This window comes from Varanus komodoensis, unplaced genomic scaffold, assembly GCF_004798865.1.
Source record: "Varanus komodoensis strain SLA01 unplaced genomic scaffold, ASM479886v1 scaffold25, whole genome shotgun sequence".
Lineage (NCBI taxonomy): Eukaryota > Metazoa > Chordata > Lepidosauria > Squamata > Varanidae > Varanus > Varanus komodoensis.
This window is the reverse complement of record NW_025335661.1, coordinates 13830961-13852167: the sequence shown is the minus strand read 5'-3', so window position 1 is coordinate 13852167 and position 21207 is coordinate 13830961. Positions and strand designations below refer to the sequence as shown.

The 21207-nt window shown below is 41.2% G+C and overlaps 1 protein-coding gene across 1 annotated transcript; it reads left to right on the top strand.

Moving 5' to 3' along the window:
* The first annotated feature begins 354 nt into the window (after window positions 1–354).
* IGSF10 (immunoglobulin superfamily member 10) lies at window positions 355–20709 on the top strand. The gene is made up of 7 exons (XM_044432985.1): window positions 355–444; window positions 2820–3068; window positions 5920–6049; window positions 6413–6803; window positions 10208–14554; window positions 15935–16835; window positions 18801–20709. Exons 2-7 carry the CDS (start codon window positions 2875–2877, stop codon window positions 20707–20709), a joined length of 7872 nt encoding a protein of 2623 aa, XP_044288920.1. The 5' UTR covers window positions 355–444; window positions 2820–2874.
* Window positions 20710–21207: the final 498 nt, after the last annotated feature.

Sequence of the window (21207 nt, the reverse complement as noted above, 5' to 3'; positions counted from 1 at the left end):
CTCCCGGTCTAACGCGAGCTTGGCGTGTCCAGCCCAGCCCGGCCCGGCGAGCGGGAGAGCGCGTGTCTGCACAGCGAGGGCTGCGAGTCGAGGCGGGACGCCCCGGGCAGCCCGGCGACTCTGGCAAGCGCCCAGCGCGAGGGGACCGGAGGCGCGCTGCGGCCAGCCGGGGGGTGGCGGGCACGCGCGCGCCGCTCCTCGCCAGGCGGGCGGGGGCGTGTTTCGCGGCGGGGGCGTGTTTCCCCCGCCACTTCCATCCACTCACCTCTGCCGCGGCTCCTCTCCCACGCGCGCGCGCGCGCACGGACAGACGCCCGTCCTTCGCCTTCTCGTGAACTTCCCTTTCCATTGATTGGCGGCTTGCGAAGTGCGGCACAAGAACTCTGCCTGCGCGGACCCGGTTGGAAGCAAGCAGCTGAGAAATAACGGGGGAAGAAAGTCCAGGTACGGCTCTCCATATATCTGTCCGTCTGTCTGTCTGTCTGTCTTTCGGTGGGTTTTAAATAGCCTGTTTTGTGGGAATCCGGTTTTAGTTTTATTTTTTCCTTGCCCTGCCTCGCTTTTGGCACTTTTAATTTTATGTTACTCAGATGTGTGAGAAGGTCCACTTAGTATTTCCTCATCCAATTTATGTAAGCCGTCCCGAGGCTATGCAATGGGACGGCATACAAATGCTCTAAATAAATAAATAATCCCTCTGAAGAAGTGGAGCGTAATCCCGATAGAATTTGTGGAGGAATAAAGTAGTTGGCGCTTCCTTAAGGTGCTACGAGATTCCGTTTTGTCTTTGCTGCAATGGATTGGGAATCAATTGTAAACAGATTTACACGATTTGTTTTAGCAGTTCTGGTTTATTTGACGTTGCTTTCTTAAAAGAAAGCATCTGAAACAGTCTTCCCCCACAATCTCGTGTCTGCCAGAACAGTTGGACTACAGTGCCCAGCATTTCTTACTGTTAACCACGTTGGCAGGCATTAATAGGAACTGTAATCCAAAACTTCTGGAAGGCAGCAGATTAGAGGAAGTTTTGGACAGTTCTTCACAGGAGCCAGGCTCATTGAAATACGTTGACAGTGACTTTAAAGTGGAATGAGGATAGAAAGGAAAGGAATTGCTTCATTATTTCCAAAGCTACCTGAAGCCAAGTTCTTGGATTGTTTTCTTTCTCTTTCACCACACTACCTTCGGATCAAGTTAGGGGGTTGTATGTGCACCCACTAGCTAGTTGGAAGTGAGAACCTGCAGGCAAGAAAGGAGAAAAAAAGGGGGGGGGATGATGAGCAGATCTGTCAACAGTGTTCACACTTAGTGATGCTGTGTAAAAAGTCAATGAGAAATATGATGCAGAGCTACTGCAGTACAGAAAGAATGACTGGACCAAAGAATGACAAGTGTTACTATTGGTTGCCTTAGTCTGCCAGCATTCCAAGGGACTCAAAATGGTGAGCATCATTCTCTATCCTCACAGCAACCCTGCAGGATAGTATTATGCAGAGAGGTAGTGACTGGCCCAAAATTACCACATAACCTAGTCCAACTCATTAATCACTACATCCATGCTAGCTCACATGATTATTATCAAGTATTACTGAATGTGCTTTGGAGTCCACATTCAACAGCACTATAGATGAAATGTGTTAACCCAAGACCTTATATTAAAGGTTCACCTATTAGGGTTGAACTAATTCAAGTTTCACAGTGTTATGTGCCATCCTCCTGTGATGTGGAGAGGGGAGCATTTATGGGGTAGCTTCTGCTTCTTCCTATGCCCCATCAGCTTATTATACCCACAGCCCAAACCTGTCTGCTTGCTTGCTTGCTTCCTTGCTTGTTTTAGATCCCTTCCTTTGGCATAGGAGTAGATGAGAATTAGATACACCAGTTCCTGGGCTGTTGTAATTTCTGGGCTGCTTCGGGGGTGTGTATGGGGGATCAAAGCATCCCTCAATCGGCCCCTGGCACCCTCTGTCATTAGCACTGACCTATGGCAGAGATTTCTTCCATTACCAAATCAAAGGGGCCTCTTGTAATGGACCACCAACCACAGAGAGGAAGGTATGCAGCATCCGAAGGATCCTGGAGTGCCTGCCCAGGAACCATAACCTTGCTGCCTGTATTACATATCTGGTAGCCTATAAATGCATTCTTGAGACTTACCCATACATTAACATAGCCAAAAAGTAAATGTTCTTTTTTCCCCATTATAAGACCCCATTCCACTCTAATCTACTATTTAGCATTAGTAAAGACCTATAACATTACAAAAAACAGGAAATGGAGAAAGAACTAGGGCCATTTCTTTGATATTCTAAAAAAAGTATGGAAAAGTAGGTTAAAGTTTAACTGCTATCAGTACTGCTTGTGTGTATTAGCTTTCTTAACCAGGGCAGTCATCCTTTGAAACTCCTTAATTTTTCTAGGCCTAATTTACTTGGCAGGGAAGGACTTGACGTGTTCTTTGGCAAAGACAAACCACTAGCAGATTTATGAATGCTCTAAATAATAAAACTGGGGCTTTATTTTTTCATAAGAATAGCCTGGCAGTGTGTCAGATTTCATATTTTAATACCTGTCAGCAACAGCCCCCCCTTTGTCACCACCTTCACTAAGCAAACAGCTGTAATGGATTTTTTAAAAAACTGCATTGGTTGACTTTATTTTTTTAAGCTGCAGAAAGTATTTTTCCCCCTAAATGCTTTTCTGGGATTTCTTCAAAGCTCCCAAGATAGACTTTAATCAAAACAAGTTCTCCAATTAAAGATACAAATGTGTGAGAGCACATCTTGACATGATGCCCTGTGTTGTGTTCTGTTTTCTAGCCTTTCATTTGTTCACACTTGCCGAGAGACCTGCTGGTTAAGATCGTTGCACAGGATGAATGGAACAAGCAGAAACATTCCCTGCTTACTAAGATGCTTCTTTGGTTTCTGCTTGGCTGCTTTCCCTGGCAGCAGTGCCTGTCCTAAACTCTGCGCCTGCTACGTCCCTACAGAAGTACATTGCACATTCCGGTATCTGACCACCATCCCACCACACATCTCCCCAAATGTGGAACGCATCAACCTAGGGTATGTTTACACAGTATTGCTCAAATTCTGATGTGCAGTAATGAGATCTGGTTAGTTGTAGACACATCAACATGTCATAAGAAAAATCTTATTGGGACACAAGCTAATCCATTGGACCCCATCTTGTTGGCTTGAATGAGAGCAAGATCACTCCATCTAATTCTTGCCTAAAGGCAGGAGACTCATCCTATCAGCTTTCATCCAGTTAACTCCATGATTTGCTTGATCAGTTGTTATTGTTTTTCCCCCAGGCCGGGAGATCACCCAAGTATAAATTTGCCTGTGGTGACAGGATAGATCAGGCATCCAAACTCTCCAAATGCTTCGAGAAAGGAGGGGGCTCTTGCTAGCATTGTACAGAAGGCATTGTACAGCGAGCTCATCTTTTCTTCTGGTAGGAAAACAGATGGAAGAAGCAGTGGGAAAATATGGAAGGGTTATAGCATGAAGACACTGTCATCTGGACTCCCTGTAAGACTCTGAATGAGGCAGTGTGATTGCACCCAAGAAGCCTTGCCTGGAAGGGCCTAAGGGTGCCTGTCATCATCTCTACAGCATCTTACCTTTTCTTGTACACAGTTGATTGCAGGTACACTGACATAGCAAGACTCCCACACTAGCCCTCCCCTGCCCATCCTCTGGCATCGCTTTCAAAGCCGAGAGGGAAAACATCTGCTTCTGTTTTTAAGCCATGTCCAGTCCAAACAACTTTGTTTTTTTTTTAAATATGGTTTACTAACTAGTCACAATGGTAAGCCATGGTTTGATCCTGGCATCTTTGAACCAATCATAATTTAAGCTAGGGATATGCCCGATTTTGCTCAAGACAAGCCAGGCTGAGGGGGCAAGGAATCCAGCAAGAGAGGAGGAGGGAGAGCAGCAGGTGGCTGGGAGTGGCAATGGTGAGATATCTAGGCATTTCGAAAAGGCTTTTGCATATCCAAATAGATGGGGCCCTGCATTTTAGTAAAGTAGAGAAGGGTAGGGGGTTCCGTTGGAACTTTGAAGGTATCCTGACAAAGAGTGGGCATGTATACATGCAGAATACATAGGTTGTTTGCTTATGTGTGAAAGGAGGGTGGGAGGTGTGTGTGTGTGTGTGTGTGTGTGTGTGTGTGTGAGAGAGAGAGAGAGAGAGAGAGAGAGAGAGAGAGAGAGAGAGAGAGAGAATAGATGGGAAGAATGAGTTGGTTGCCAGAGGGAGGTGAGAGGAAAAATACACCTTCTGTAAACTAACTTACTGTTGACTCAACAAGTGATTGAAATAAGTTTAGAGTGTTGGGTTCAGACCCTGCTTTAGCCTTTCAGTAGGTTATCTGACCTTGGTGACTACCCTTGGCCACCAAGGCAACCATTTTTTAATGGTGTCCAGACAAGTTTTTCAGATTGCAAAATGTTCCCATGGGCTCTGAAAGATTCCCTACCGTCACTTCAAAAGGTCTGTCTAGTATACTGCAGTGCCTTCTCCCATGTATACTTCACCATAAGTTAATGGGAAGAAGCTTTGCTTTGTACTTTGTCAGCCATTGTAGTAGGTAAATTAGAAGGAACATGGGATAACCAGATTTTCCTCCTCACCTGACTTAGAAATAATGAGAAACTAGTTTATTTAAACACTGGAAGTGTATGCTTCCAATCTTCGTATAGCTTCATTAGAAAAGTGGTTAGGTAGTCAAGCATTTGTCAAGCACTGTCTGACTTACTCCTCTGTATGACAAATTTCCATAAACAAATCGAACCAGGCTGTTCCAGTGGCAAGAGAAAGGCCTCCCCAAATACAAACATACCATACTATCTTATAAGAAAAACGGGTTCGGTGATAAGCCCTAACAAACAGCATTCAGACAGAATTGTTTCATTCTTGTTTTTGATCAACTGACCATTTTTATAAAAATTATACAAATATACTTGAATTTGGTGAAGTATTTTGTAGTATGTTTCACTCTTCCTGGCAATCCCTCACTGTCATTACATGGATGAGGAATGAAGGTCAAAAGATAATTACTAGTTCAAGGATATCAAGTAAGTCTGTCAATAATTTGAATGCAAACACACTGTATATGAAAGTAATTATGTTTATAATATCCATCAGGTTATCATTTACTACACATATATTGTTTTCTGAAGTGTCATGCTCTGCCCAGAGAGCTATTCTATGGAGCAGAATAGAAATAAATTTGATGATGAGGATGAGGTCTTGGGAACATCTGAAGTCTTGACAAAGCTTGTCCTTCCACCACAGCTTGTCCGTCCAACACATGTCTTTGGATGTCATGCGTGGTCTGAGACATCGCAGAGGGTTCATGCTGTTCTTTAAAGACCCTTATTCTGCATTTTACAGAGTATTAAGAAGTTAAGCAGGAGTCCTGCCCCTTGGTGATTTTGCTGATAACAAATGTAAGCAGCTTCAACTCTCCAAATGTTTTGTTCTACAGCTCCCTGGATCTCTCACCATTTCCTATGCTGGCTAAAATGATGGGAACTGTGGGTCAAAATATTTCCACCCCTGAATTAGAAGGTTGATTTATCAATAAATTGATAAGATTGCAATATTTAAAGTGTGGCTGTAATGAGTGTGCTGTAACTAGTATTATATTGTGTTTTTATGAGGCACTTTAAAAACAACAGCTGAATAGTGGAATCAGTAAATGGTCTGTGTAATCCAGGAGACATGATAAGAAGGAGAAACATTTTATCTGCCAATGTTTTTGAATCTCATATGACACGTTTTAACTTAACTAAACTCTGCTTACACATTGCAAAAGAGAGACTCTGTTTTTGTTTGTTTGTTTTACTTTTGGACTATAGCTGACTGACTAAACCCAGATCTGGAATGAAATGTTTGTTACAGTTACAACAGTTTGGTTAAACTGACTGAAACAGATTTTTCTGGCCTGGAGAAGCTGGAGTTGTTGATGTTGCACAGTAATCAGATACGTACTATTCAAGACAGAACATTTTCTGATTTACATGCATTACAGGTAAGAATGCACTAGAAATGATCCACCATTGGTTTCGGTGGCATGTCCAGTTTTTTCCATCATAGTATTTTTAATACACTTAATACAAAAATACACTTTCAAGTCATGGAATATGTAGATTTGTTGCAGTCTATTCTCCTTTTACTTTCAAAGTTCTTTTTTTGTTATGGAACAAATTGCATTAGGTGGCGATCCTAAACACACTTAAGGAGTAAGCCCATTGAATGCTGTAGGGCTTAGTTTTGAATAAATAAATGCATACAGAGCTGTCCTGTTAATCTAACATTTGAAGACAACTGAGCAGAATTCTTTAGATTAAGTATAGCTTTTACTTCAGCTTTTTTTCTCTTTTTCTGTCAACAGGTCTTAAAGATGAGCTATAACAAAATCAAAGTTATTCGAGCAGACACATTTCAAGGTCTCATAAGTTTGGTACGGTTGCATGTGGATCATAATCAGATTGAATTTGTAAATCCACATGCTTTCTATGGTCTTACATCACTGAAGCTGGTCCACTTGGAAGGAAATTTACTTAAACAACTTCACCCAGATACTTTTGCTACTTTGCGTTATCTCCACATCTTCAAAACATCCTCCATAAAACATATCTACTTGTCTGACAACTTTCTGACTTCTCTTCCTGAAGACATTTTTTCCTATATGTCCAACCTAGAGAGCCTCTACCTTCATGGAAACCCCTGGACTTGTGATTGTACCCTGAGATGGTTTGCTGAGTGGGCAAAACAACAAACAGGTACTAAACATTCTCCTCTTTCTTTAGATACCAAATGTTGATTTATATGAAATTTTTAGCCTGCTCTTATGCTCTGTCCCAGACTCTCTTCTTTATTCTTCCCAGCAGATCAAGACAAAATAGCTTAAATAGGATCAATAAAAACAGTAGCAAATCATTATTACAATAAAAAGTGCATGAGATCTTTCAACAGTCTACTTAAAAGAGGAGATGCTAATGAAATTTTTCACTGATGGTTACTGTTGCTTCTTTTCCCCATGGGCTACTTGATTCTAATGGCAGTTCTAAAGTTAATTCAATACCAATTTTTCTTTGCTTGCAAGAATATATCTTGGCTGTTGGGTGGTCTACTTTAAGATACTCTAGTTTTCCTCAAAACTTCCATATCAGTGTTTAGTGCAGTAAGTACTGCAATAACTGTCAACACTTACAGTAAAGTATTGTAAACTTTTTCAGAATAACAAAAACTTCTGAGACCATTGTGAAGAAGTCCTTAACTTCAGTGTGTGAAAGAGGGCGAGAGAAAGGGGGTTTCCATGCCCATCATCACCATATCACTGCCAAGCATTCCTTTGTGAGGAATGCAGCCCTTGACTCAAAAAAGATTGTGCAGCAAGATAAGTCATATGGGGTTTAGCTGATCAGTGAAATTGGTCTATTAAAAATGACAGACATGAGGGGGGTTCATACAACATAAGCCACACTCACAGAAAGCTTTGCCATCTGATTTATAACCCACACTATTCCCGGGCTGTGTTATGAGTAGGCCTCTTTCTCCCAGACCTTTCCTTTTCTCTTCCCAGCAGATCAGGATAAGAGGCTTATAAGGACAGTCTTTTATTATGGTAAAACTGGGCAGCCAGGACTGGCTTTGTGATATAAAGAGAGTAAGGTAAAGCTTATTAGCAAGAATCATCTATCATTTGATGAGCTTTGCCCAATCTCAGGGGTGGCTTGTTTAGCATGTGGGCCAGAAATACCAGACATTACTTAATTGACTGGCTTTCTTGAACAACTTTGGGATAAACAGGCCCAGTCCCCATATTGTGTTGAATGGACAATTGTGCACATTGGGGATTGGGTGCTTCCTTCTCTGCCCTGGATGGCTGTCAGCAGCTCTCAGATCTGCCTGGCCAGAGCGGTAAACTTTCCTTTCTTCTTTCTTTCCTTCTTTCCTTCTTTGCTTCCTTCTTGCCATTCTTTCCAATTGGCTCTTCAGGGCTTTGGGCTAACCCTTGGCTTCAAGTGTCATCTAGGTTCAGACAATACTTGAAACACAGGGATGGCTTATAAAGCTGAGTGCAAACCATGTTAAAGGGATGGCTTGTAAACTCAAGGCTGGGCTTAAAAGCCAGCCCTGAAAGCACATCCAGCTTTGGACAACATGCTTAGCCACCTGGATTTATAAACCTTGGTGCTTTAATGTGTTTTGTGTGAACCCAATCATATGTGAGTGTTCTGTACCAGGCATCTTAGAAGTGGTATTCATGTCTTATATGTAAAGGAGGAATGCCTCATAAGAAGGTGCTAGAAACTATGCTACTTTTAAGTACCCTTTTAAAAAGAAAAACTGAGGTGCCATTTAAATCATTTTAATCAAATAGACAGTCCTACACCTGTCTACTCAGAAGTATGCCCTACTAAGCTCAATGGGTCTTACTTCTGGGTAAGTGGATATAGGATTGCCATCCTAATGTAACTTTAATGATCACAAACATGGAACAGCTTTGTGGTTGTCTTTATGTTGTGCTAGAACATATGAAATACTGCTGACTTGGGCACATATTTCATTTATGCTAGATTTACGGAATGTATTGCTTTCATAGTTAATTGTAAACAGAACTGTGCTTTTCCTCAGACAAGATTGGCTGGCAGATGCTTTTGTGGAAAAATGTTGTAGAAGTGCAAGATTCCACCAAAAGAATCTGGAGAATTTGCAGCCTCATGTAGAATTCTGGGTGACAGTTGTCCCTTTTTCCTATTTCCCTCCATTTCTGTTTGTTATTGCCACTTCGATAGTATTTGTCAAGAAGCTTGGATGATAAATTACCTATTACAGAGTTGCCAAATACTGAAAATTCATTCAAGGAGTCAATGTCATATTGATTTTTTCTGGGTAAATTCCTTCCAGTTATATGCATTTACCATATTTTAAGACACGGACAGATAAACTATTGTTCTGATGCTGTGGCATGAAATCTTGTGACAAAGAAACAGGACAATAGCAATAAATTGTTCCAGTAGGTTTCTAATTATTCTATCAAGCAGAAAAATGAACTGCCTCCCAAAATTAGAAAAAAAAGATATCTAGGACTATTCATTCAAAAATCTGGGTCCTAGAAGATTTATTTTTCCCTTGTGGGTGCTTTGGAATGATTCCCATGGAGATCTCATGAACACCCCTACAGAAGAATCCAAGAGTAGATTCCTGCTACCTTGTTGATCTATCAGACCTTGTACCTTGTTTGGTTGGTCTATCAGACTTTTTCATAGTCCTCTAGCATTTATATTTTCTTTGTCTGGAATTATATTGAGTCCTGTAGTGGAAATAGTCCTAAGTAAGGGGAAGGGGGAACGTACGTATTTGCCATCTTCAAGAATGATTGCCGTTTAGCATTTGTGCATTCTTTGCTTGGACTCATGCATGGTAGAAGAGGCAGGAGGACAGATTTGCCCTCTTCATTGATTACTGTGTTGCTGAAAAGGAGCAGTTTTTAATAACCGTGTTTCTATGCCCGCTACATAGTATTAAGAGGACTATAGAATTGTTCAAGTCAGAACTAGGATTCTGCACGTAGAGCTTCCTCTGCTTCTCTCGGAGCTCTGTTTTCCTGGGAACAACTATGGCAAGCAACTGCCTCTGCTTCTCCAAAGCTGTAAGACTGACCTCAGAGGAGAGGTTTGGGAGGGACAGTCACTGCCAAAGTACAACAGATCCTAAAACGGTTTAAAATGCTTTTTCTTTATTAAAATGCATGCGTATGACTATTCAGGAAGTGTAAAATTCTAGGGCCAAGAAAATGGGCATAAGAACAAGGTGGGTGACCAGATGTTCAACATAAAATACATCTGGTCACCCCGCAATGCTGGACAGAACAGACTTGAACATACACAAGTTGGTATTTTCTGATCTTGTGTCTTTTCTAAAGTCTGAAACCAGGCTCCCTCGGGCTTATTCTGAAAAGCCAAGGCCTTTGTCTTGGTCTGATCCCTTACAAGTAGATTCTGTAATGACGATGGCTAGTTGGCAAAAATGCACTGGCTTGTAAACAGTTCTGAATGATTGCTGATGGAAGTCTTCCCTGATAGCCACCAGAAATACCTTTCAGCAGAACATGCATTATTGCTTTTCCAGAATAGGTGAAGTAAAGACTATTTGACATTTTCTCTTTCCTCCACTCTAGATGTGGTAAAGTGCAAAAGAGACCGAGCTCCCCTGAGTATTCTGCATTGTCCATTGTGTGCCAGTCCCAAGAGTGCTAAAGGCAAACAATTAACCGGGATGCCACTCTCAGGTTTCACTTGTGTTAAACCAACTATAGACACAACCTTGAAATTGAAGAACATCACTTTGCCAGATGATGGCAACTTTATTTCAGTTTCTCCCAGAGATTTTATGGCTCCGTTAGGATCCATGGTGTTAAACATGACAGACCAAGCAGGAAATCAAGCAAACCTGGCTTGCAATGTGCAAAAGCCTGCAAAACTGTCTCCAGTTATGCTGAAGAGAATCAACAATATTACAGCCCTTGAAATATCCCTGTCCACATTTCTAGTGTGTAACATTAACTACGAGTACATACAGCCACTGTGGAGCATACTGGCCCTCTATAGTAATTCTCAGTTAAAACTGAAAAGGGATCACTTATTGACAGGAGTGCCCTATATTAGTTACAAGTATAAGCAAATGGATTCTGAAAATGAAGAACTTTTCACGAACATTGAAGCTGAATTGAGATCTGAGCCTCCTTGGCTGATGCAGGGCCAAGTGTCACTGCAGCTGGACAGGACAGCAACCACACTCAACACTATGCACATCCAATATTTAGTGGATGGGCAGATCACCCTCCCGAGTGCTGACTCAAAATCAGCAAGGCAAAACTGGGCCATGATCTTACGAGAAAACAGCACAAGAACTGAATGCTCCGTTTTAGTAGGCGAGAGTGTGGAACTGAACTGTCTGGCCCTTGGAAAGCCCACTCCTGTCCTTGAATGGGTATTAGCTGATGGGAGCAAGGTTAGAGCTCCATATGTTAGTGAAGATGGAAGAATGGTGATAACAAAATCTGGAAAGCTTATATTACATACAGCTGATAATTTTGACTCTGGAGTTTATCATTGTATAGGAACCAATTATGATGACGCAGATGTCCTGACTTTTAGGATTACTGTGATTGACTCTTCCATGGAACACGACTATTTTAATGGTCCTCAACTGTCAGCATTTTTAGGCGAGACGCTCTACCTTCCATGCCAGTCTACAGGTTCTCCAGATGCCTCTGTGACCTGGATCTTACCTGAGCAAACTGTTCTTCACCACTCTTCAAAGACCAAGCTCCTTTTTCACAATGGCACATTAAAAATAGAGCATATAACAGACCAGGATAGTGGTTACTTCAAGTGTGTAACAGCCAATCAATATGGTGTGGATGTTTTGGTTTACCAAGTACTAGTTAAAAGGAATCCAAGCAGATTGCAAAAACTAGATATGCAAATAAAAGATGAGGCAGCAGAAGGATCTGGCAATGAACTGCTTGAAAATATAACCAAACCTCAGAATCCTTCACTCGCCATACAAATCCAAGTAACTAATCAAGTGTCCACTGAAGCATCATCCATAAACTATCCCACATTAAACAAAACCAAAAATAATTACAAAGACTCTTACAGGTACAACAGGAACAAGATAAACAAACGATTTAGAGGATGGAGGAGACAGTTTAGTACCTCCAACAGGAGAATTGATCCATTGCGTTGGGCAGCATTTTTGGAAAAAACAAAGAATACCACATTGCTAAGAAAACAACAAAATGCCACAGTGAAACCAACAGTGAAAGTTCTTCTGTCTTCAGTGATTTCTGAAAATGAGGAAGAGGCCTCTGGAGATGATGTATTTGCAGGGGAAGAATTTATGCTTCTAGCAACTAAAAGACCTGCAGTATACACTCTGAGGGAAGCTTCGGGAAATGTGGCGACAGCAGCACTTGGAAGCATATCAGGTAATTACACTTCTCTGCCAACATCTGGCATAGTTTCAGAAACAGAAGTTCCAGTTTTCAGCCCAATGGTTACACACTCCAGGAACCAGAAGTTAGTTACAGAACTTAAATCTGAAACTGAAAAAGCAGTTCTTGCAGCACCTCCAACCCCATCTACCAGTACGGAGTCCTCAACAATACCACCATCTAAGCTATCAAGCAGTACAACAGAAAGTGTACGTACTTTCCAGATACTATCTGAAGAAACTAATGTGCATTTGAAAATCCCACCAACAGTAGTACCAGCAACAAATGTTACTAAGAGTAGCTGTTCTGTAACTTCTTGCAAAAATACTGAAAAGTCTGACTTGTTTGAAGAGGCAACTAACAAAATGTCACAGAAATTAAATAGTCATGTGTCTGTAATGACAGTTGGTGTACCTGTTGATGTTAATGATTACAATACACAAAGAATAACAACACCTAGGATACCAGCAGGATCAACTACAATTACTTCTCAACAGATAAATATAGTTAAGAATGCTGTGACTTACTCCCCATTGTCCAGGCGGTATGGCAGACGACGAAAGATCACCAGTAGAAGACGAATAGTTAGACCTGACCAAATTAACATTGCAAGTGATAGATTTGCTTACCTTAGATTAGGGTTTACTAAGGAAAGTACAACCCTACTCCCTCCAGAAGAAGTGAGCATACCTACCTCTGCTCCTCCCAACAGATTATTTGAACAAGTTATTTCCAAAGCACCAATTTCCACTTCATTCGAAACTTATTATCCGGAAGCAAAAACTGCAAGTCAAACCTTGACATTCTCAAGCAACAAACCAGATGCAGTCAAAAAACATACAACTTCTACAATAATTCCATTCTATCTTAAAAATATCCAAGCTGTATCACACAGAAAGATAACATCTGGTACATTATTACAAGCAGTTACTGACACAAACCTATTGTCTAGCATCAAATTCCCAATAACAATAATCCATAGTCCCAAAATAAGCATGGGAACCACATCTACCAATGTTGGCATATCACCTTTGGCTATTAAACCTACCCTTCCCACTCTTGGAACTAATGCCTCTTCCAGTGTTTCTGAAGGAAAATTTCATTGGCAAAATTTCTTTGGAGGCAACCATGTTCAGAAGGAGGGAATGGGAAAGCAATCCATATTACAAGCAAGTGAAGAATCCTCAGCTGTAGCATCTGTTATGCCTCTTCAAACTACAATCCCAATGTACAGCATTTCCTCAGAATATAAAGCTGCTGATTGGAAGATTGAGAACCAAATGGATGATCTCATAAACTTAATTAAACCTATCGATGACAACATGACACAGACAAAGAACAACTCTGTACTACCACTCAGTACTACGGAATTGCCATCTTCATCCTATGCATCCAGTCTTGCAACTGCTCTGAGAAAAGAAATTCATACCACTAGCATCACACCAAATATCAGTCCAACTGCTACTGCTCATCTAGAAAAGAAAGTTTCCAAATTCAAAGTGTTTGGACCAGGCAGAAGGAGGGGTCAAAGGAGAAGAAGACCTATGAAAAAGTTAGTGCCTTCCCACAAAAACATTATCAATAAAAAAATAACTACTGTGCCCAAAGAAACCAAGGGTTCTCCTATTTTGGAAATAACTAAAAAAATAATTCAGCCAGCTAGTCCCACACCAACTGAATTGTTTTCAAAATTCACCAATATGGATGTGATTACAACTAGACTACAGCCAGTAACTAGCACAACTGATATTAGTAGAGACAATGCATCCGTGATGACTGCTTGGATATTAGCAAGGAGTACTAGCACTGAAAATACCCACACTGCTAAGCTACCACTGGAAAATATGCCTTCTGCAAAACCTGCTACTACAATCCCACTGACAGTGTCATTCTTGGACACAGTAAATCCAGCCACAGAGGTACCAACCACAACCATGGTAACATTGGCACCGGTGTCTACCAAACCAACCCAGACTACTATAGTGGCAGATAAAGAGGCATATCATAATGTAGAATGGAAAACTATTGGGGAAAAGCCAGCAACACAAGCATCTCTTCCTCTTAAACCTGGGTTAAGTAGTCAAGTTTCTAATGCCGCACAAGAGCCTAACCAATTAACGTCCCAAACAGTGTTCATGCCACATGAAACTATTGCACAAACAACTGCATCTCCCGATTGGAGGAAAACATCTTGGCATGAGCCATTGGAAAGAGGCAAAACCCTCATTGTCAACACATTCACCATGCTGAAATCCCCACAGAGCTCCACTGAATATACCCCTTTGTGGAGGAAGAGCAAGAATAATCATATCAAAGGTATGTCTGAGAAGACAGCCGATCTGGAATCTACTACTGCTACTAATTTGTTTGCCTTAAATGCATTCTACCAAACCAGAGTGGAAAAACCCAGGATCATTGGAGGGAAATTTGCAGCATTTACTGCCTTAGCTGATTCAGATGCTTTCATCCCTTGTGAAGCTACTGGTAACCCTCTTCCAACAATACACTGGACCAAGATATCATCAGGTAAGTTTTGCAAGTTTATACTGAAGATTTTCCCATGGTCCCCAACCTTTTTGGGTCAGTGGTGCATCTGAAATTTTGAGAGAATGTTGCAGATACTCTCACATGGCTATCATGTGTGGCACGGCTGGTCACAAAACCATGGCTCATCATTTTTCAGGAGGCAAAATAGGTGAAATTAAAAGAAAATAACTTGTCTAGATCTATAATACAGGGCAGAGTTCCAACACAGAGATCCACTTCTTTCAATCTAAATAATGATGGTGCCAGAGGGCAGCATGCCAGTATCCAGTAAAAAAAGTATTTAAAAATTAACTAACATGAACATTAGGAGAGGCCCGTAGAATGGTAGGTGCAAGAGACGTGGTTCACACTGGTACCCACAGCTTCATACTGGGGTGGTTGTGAAGATGCACTGAATGCCAGTCTGCACAGCAGATAGATAGAACGAGGTGGGCTAGTGGATAGGCTAAGATTAGGAAGACCCAGATTTGGAACCATCTTTTGATGACATTGGGCAAGTTATTCTTTATCAGCTTTACCTCCTTCACTTGGTTTTTATGATGATCAAATGGAACAGAACCACTCATAGTATCTGAGCATCTTAGAAAAGAGATGTAATATAATAATAATAACAAAACAATAATAAAACAACAACCAATGTGTCTAATTTCTGTCTCCTTCCATGGAACTTACAAAGGAGTATTGTGATATATGATTGCAGCTGTCATGACACCCTTAAAATGGATTAAAAAACTAAGTTTACTGCAGGAAGTTAAAAGAGAGCAAGGTTAATAGAGTAGTATACACCTAAAAGTTAGATCATAATTGCATTAGGAAGAATGGTCGATGGCTAAACCGCAAGCCCTCAGGTGTGTTTTGTTTTGTTTTGTTTTTTCCATGAGTGCAAATAATGGATTCAAATCATTTCTGCGAAAGACTGTGTTCTGCCTAGTTCAAGATATTATCACTCTAGCCATTTCATTCTGTGATAAAGTTTATGGCCATTTTCCTACTTTTTAATACATTCTTGACAAATATATGAAAGATGCCAGAAAACTGCCTGAAAAGATATATGTGTAAGTTCTAGTATATGTGTAAACTATTCATAATTGCTGGGAACATAATGTAAGTGTGCAATTTTTAAAATTCCTTAAAACTGTTCTTATCAGGCATGTAAACGGCTAATTATGTCCAGTTTTGTAGCTATATATTGATTAAAAGCTGCAAAATTGGTAATGCATTAATATAGCATGAATATAGTAAAGAAACCTAGGCAGACAGATGTTATATTCTCCATTCTGAAAAGTATTATTGTACCAAACAAGTCAAAAGGCAAAATATCAAGACAGAGCTAATTTTATTTTCATTTTGTTAAATTAGGAGTAGATGCACCAAAACAGAAACGTGATAACAGATTTGAGGTTCTTCCAAATGGCACTCTTTCAATCCAGAATGTCAATGTCCAGGACCGTGGACAATACCTGTGTGTGGCTGCCAATCAGTATGGCTCAGACAAGCTCCTTATCACCCTGTCTGTGGTGACCTATCCACCTAGAATCCTGGGGCGAAGATCCAAGGTTATTACTGTTCATTCTGGCAAGGCATTAGCCATGAAGTGTACAGCTGAAGGCCGCCCCATTCCTACTATATCCTGGGTCCTCGCAAACAAAACTTATGTGTCAGAATCCTCTACAGGGAATGAGGCCGTTTTCCTGCAACCAGATGGCACACTGGTGATAAAGAAAGTCAGTGTTTATGACAGAGGGATTTACACATGCACTGCAAACAATCCAGCTGGTTCAGATACAGTGACAATAAGACTGCAGGTCGTTGCTGCACCACCCATTATTCTGGAAGAGAAGAAGCAGCATGTGATAGAGAACACGGGGCAAAGCTTAAGGTTTCCCTGCACTGCCAAAGGAAATCCTTATCCAGATGTTCACTGGGTCCTCTTTGATGGAACTGTGGTGAAGCCTTTGCAGTATATAAATGGCAAGCTATTTCTCTTCCCTAATGGAACCCTTTACATCAGGAATATTGCTTCTTCTGACAGTGGGAATTATGAATGCATAGCTACCAGTTCCACTGGCTCAGAAAGGAGGGTAGTAGTTCTCCAGGTAAAACATAGTGATATAATCCCCAGAATTGCAGTTTCATCACAAAGACTGACTCAAATGAGTTTTGGGGACAACTTGCTCCTGAATTGCTCAGCGACAGGAGAACCAAAGCCTAAAATAATCTGGAGATTACCGTCCAAAGCTGTTGTTGATCAGTGGCACCGGTAGGTCTCTTGGGTATTGCTTTTCTTTTTTATGAATCCTGCTGCAATACATGAAAGGATTTTGTGGTGTGGGGACAAAAGTTCTGCTTTTGTGTCACCAAGGAGTGAATCAAGAAGAGAGGTGTTTGTCTATCTCGGCTGTCCTACTCTTTTTTGAGTTTTCTGGATGCTGTTTGCTGAGTTGGTTAAATGCTGAGGAAGGACAGGCAGAAGGCCCTATGGAGGAAAATGCAAAAAAGGGGCCTAGGAAAGTAAAGGTTCCAGAACCAGATGGGGTGAACCAGACATAACAAAAGGGCACTGAGTCAAGGGAGCTGTTTATGTGAACAGAACAAGCCCCCGTGGCTTACAGATAACCCTAAACAACCCACAGGTCATTTGGGACTTGTTTGACCCTACAAGAAGTGGTGCTGCCAAGATTCAGACAACACAATGAGCTGTGGTGATTAAGTCAATCACATCTGCCATATGGTGGGGCTGGTTTAAGTCATGATGGTCACACAGAACTGCCAAACTAATCCTTAATATTGTTTATAAATGATACATATAATAATGGGGGATGGAAAGATCATCCAGGCTTAAATGGAGGAGCTTGAAATGCAAGGCCTTTGTCATATATGGGATGGTATAACCATAGTAACAATATTACTGTTTAGCCAACAAGAACAGAAAAGGCATAGGGAGGGTTTACACAACACTTTAAGCCCCTGGGACGTTTCATCCATGCATCGTGGCTAACAGTCTTCTGTGCCAGATAGATGGCCAGGCACAGCAGAGCCCATGTGCCTCTCCCTCTTTCCTCTCCTCCTGCATTATTGGCAAGTCAGGATGTCACCTGAGCCATGGCAGCCCATCTTGAGAGCCACACCATGGCCCCCTGCTGCCTAAAATTGCAGCAGCTGCTGTTAAAGGCACCTTTCCTGACCCATTTTTGAGGCAATTGGCAGCTTCAAGTTTGTCCAGCAGCACCTTGGGGAGGCTACACAAGATCTATGCCTCCCTTTTGCATGCAGCCACCCTATCAAAATATGAGCAGAAGACCACACTTTGTGGAAAAGGACATTTTCCCCCCTTTTTGCAGTGCAGTCCTCCAATTTTTTGAGGGAGATATGCAGTCTCAGGTGTTCCCCAAGTGTTGTCAGTGCCTCTCCACTGCTACCAGCAAGGGAAACACGTCAAAACTTAAGAAAAGTCCAATGTAGGGAGGCAGGATTGTACCTTTAAGTCACAGGCCTCATGCCCCCACTCCGACTGGGGTTCCATCATGTTTTGTCACTTCTTGAGGTGTTATAAACTGCAAAACTTGAGGGGATACTTGGGGCTTCCTAGTACCTCCCAAAAACACCCCTGCAAGGATTTTGCTTGGATGATATCCACCCAAATTTGCTTTTTTAGGTGTTCTTGATATTTTTTTTAGTGGGGCCCTTGTGCCAGAACATCCTCTCCAAAAAGACCAACAACCTCACTGCTGGTGATTCTAATACATTAGGTGCTTTCAATACTTAATGCCTTCAAAGAAATAAAAAAACTAATAGCTAGCTATGAGCTCAAAGTTATGACTTAGCACATACACTGTGTCCATGCATGGTGAACCTGCATGAGGTAGCAGGCAATATGGCTTCTGGAACCATCAAGAAAGATCATAGAATAGAATCATAGAATAGCAGAGATGGAAAGGGCCATTGGACCATCATGTCTAACCCCTTGATGAAAGTGTCAAAAGTGACAGTGTCAAAGAAACCTTCCTGTTCCCATGATTTTGTCATACAGATGTTACCAGAAGGGTGTGGAAAACGTTTCAGTACCACAACACTAATGTCCAAATCCATGACGTACTTGTAGTCTTTATGACTGTTGCATGATTGCCCTAAGTTGCCATCCAGGAATCAGCAACTTTACAGCAAGGTCTTAGCATTTGCTGGCACAGAGGAAAGGAACTAATTCTTTTTTCCCATCCCTTTCTAGAATGGGGAGTCGAATCCATGTTCACCCCAATGGATCCTTGGCTATCAAGACAGTCACTGAAAAGGATGCAGGTGACTATATATGTGTGGCAAGGAACAAAATGGGAGATGACCTGATCCTTATGAAAGTCAGTGTGACAATGAAGCCTGCAAAAATTGATCAAAAACAATATTTTATGAAACTGGTGCCTTATGGGAAAGACTTCAAAGTAGATTGCAAAGCTTCAGGGGCACCTGAACCAGAGATATCTTGGAGTTTGCCTGATGGCACAATGATCAACAATGTGATGCAAGCCGATGACAGTGGGCACAGGTCTCGAAGATACACTCTGTTTGACAATGGAACTCTCTATTTCAACAAGGTTGGGATAGCTGAAGAGGGGGACTACACGTGTTATGCCCAAAACACGCTTGGTAAAGATGAGATGAAAGTACACATAACAGTAGTAGCAACTGCACCTCGTATCAAGCAGGATTCTAAGAAGGATGCAAAGGTAAAAGCAGGAGATACTGCACGTTTTGATTGCGATGCTACAGGGGAACCTAAGCCAAAAATATTTTGGCTGTTGCCTTCCAATGACATGATTTCAGCTTCCACTCATAGGTATTTTCTTCATACTAATGGCTCACTGTCTGTCACTAAGGTGAAGCTCATAGATGCTGGAGAGTATATATGTGTCGCACGCAACTCTGGTGGAGATGATACAAAGCAATATAAACTAGAAGTAGTCTCCAAACCTCCTTTGATCAATGGCTTGTATACAAACAAGACTATCATTAAAATGACAGCCATCAGACACTCAAAAAAGCAAATTCATTGTAGAGCTGAAGGAACACCCATACCTCAAGTCATGTGGATTATGCCTGACAACATTTTCCTGACAGCTCCATACTATGGGAGCAGAATAACAGTGCACCAAAATGGAACTCTTGAAATTCGCAATGTAAGACCTTCAGATACTGCAGAGTTTATCTGCGTGGCACGTAATGATGGGGGAGAAAGCATATTAGTGGTCCAGCTGGAGGTGTTAGAGATGCTAAGGCGCCCAATGTTCAGAAATCCATTTAATGAGAAAGTAATTGCAAAGTCTGGAAAAACTACTTTCTTAAATTGCTCTGTAGATGGAAACCCACCTCCTGAGATAATGTGGATGTTACCAAATGGCACTCGACTTTCCAGTGGTTTTAAAACTGCCCGGTACTTTTTGGAAAGCAATGGCACTCTTGTCATCTATGGTCTTTCTAATGCAGATTCAGGCAAATACCGATGTGCTGCTAAGAATAAAGTTGGCTACATTGAAAAGTTAATCATATTAGAAGTTGGCCAAAAACCCACCATTTTTATCCATCCAAAAGGAACAGTAAAAGGCATTAGTGGGGAATCATTATTCCTCCACTGCCTTGCTGGTGGAAACCCCAAACCAAACATCATATGGACAGTTCCCAGTGGCTATGTCCTAGTCCATCCTCAAATTAATGAGAAATACACATTACTGGAAAATGGTACCTTGGTTATCCAAGAAACAACCATTCATGACAGAGGAAGCTATACATGCAAAGCTCAGAACTATGCTGGTGATTCAACAGTAACTGTTTTTGTAATAATTGTGGCACATCCACCAAGGATTACAAACAGACCACCAAGGAATGTTCGCGCTGTGGCGGGAGTAGCAGTTCAGCTTCACTGCATGGCCCTAGGAATACCAAATCCAGAAATTACATGGGAGCTTCCTGACCGGTCACTGCTTTCCACAGGCAGCAAAGGCCAACCACCTAGAAGTGAATTTCTTCATCCACAGGGAACATTAGTCATTCAGAATCCAAAGTCATCAGATTCTGGCATGTATAAGTGTATGGCTAAAAACCAGCTTGGGAGTGATTCTGTAGTAACCTATGTTCAAGTAATCTGAAATGAGAACAGTCTTAATAACTGACAACCTAGTATAAGCTGGACCATGCAGGCTTTTGAAGATGTTTAATCAAAATCAGTCAAATGGCATCTCACTCCCTTTCTAATTCCTGCTCTTGGTTTACAATAGACAGATTTGGGGTGAAATCTGCATTATGTTTGAATATTGGTCTTTTAGTAATATTTTAAAAATATCCTTAAAACTGAAGGCACTTAATTTTCCACAAAAAGTAATAGCGAATACAAACATAAATACTTTAATCAAATAATGTTTGCAATATTACTGGAAATATGTAGTAAAAGGATGGGTTTTGTAAAATGCTGATTTGTTATTTCCCATTTGATAGCCGTATAAGCACAGTATACAGTGTAAAGGTTATAAAAAAGCCATGTACAAAAGAAATATTGCTTTGTTACCTTACTGACTTTTATGAATATTTTGTAGTTCACTTTCAGATATTTTAAAAACAAAGGGTCTGATCTGTTTGTAATACAAAAA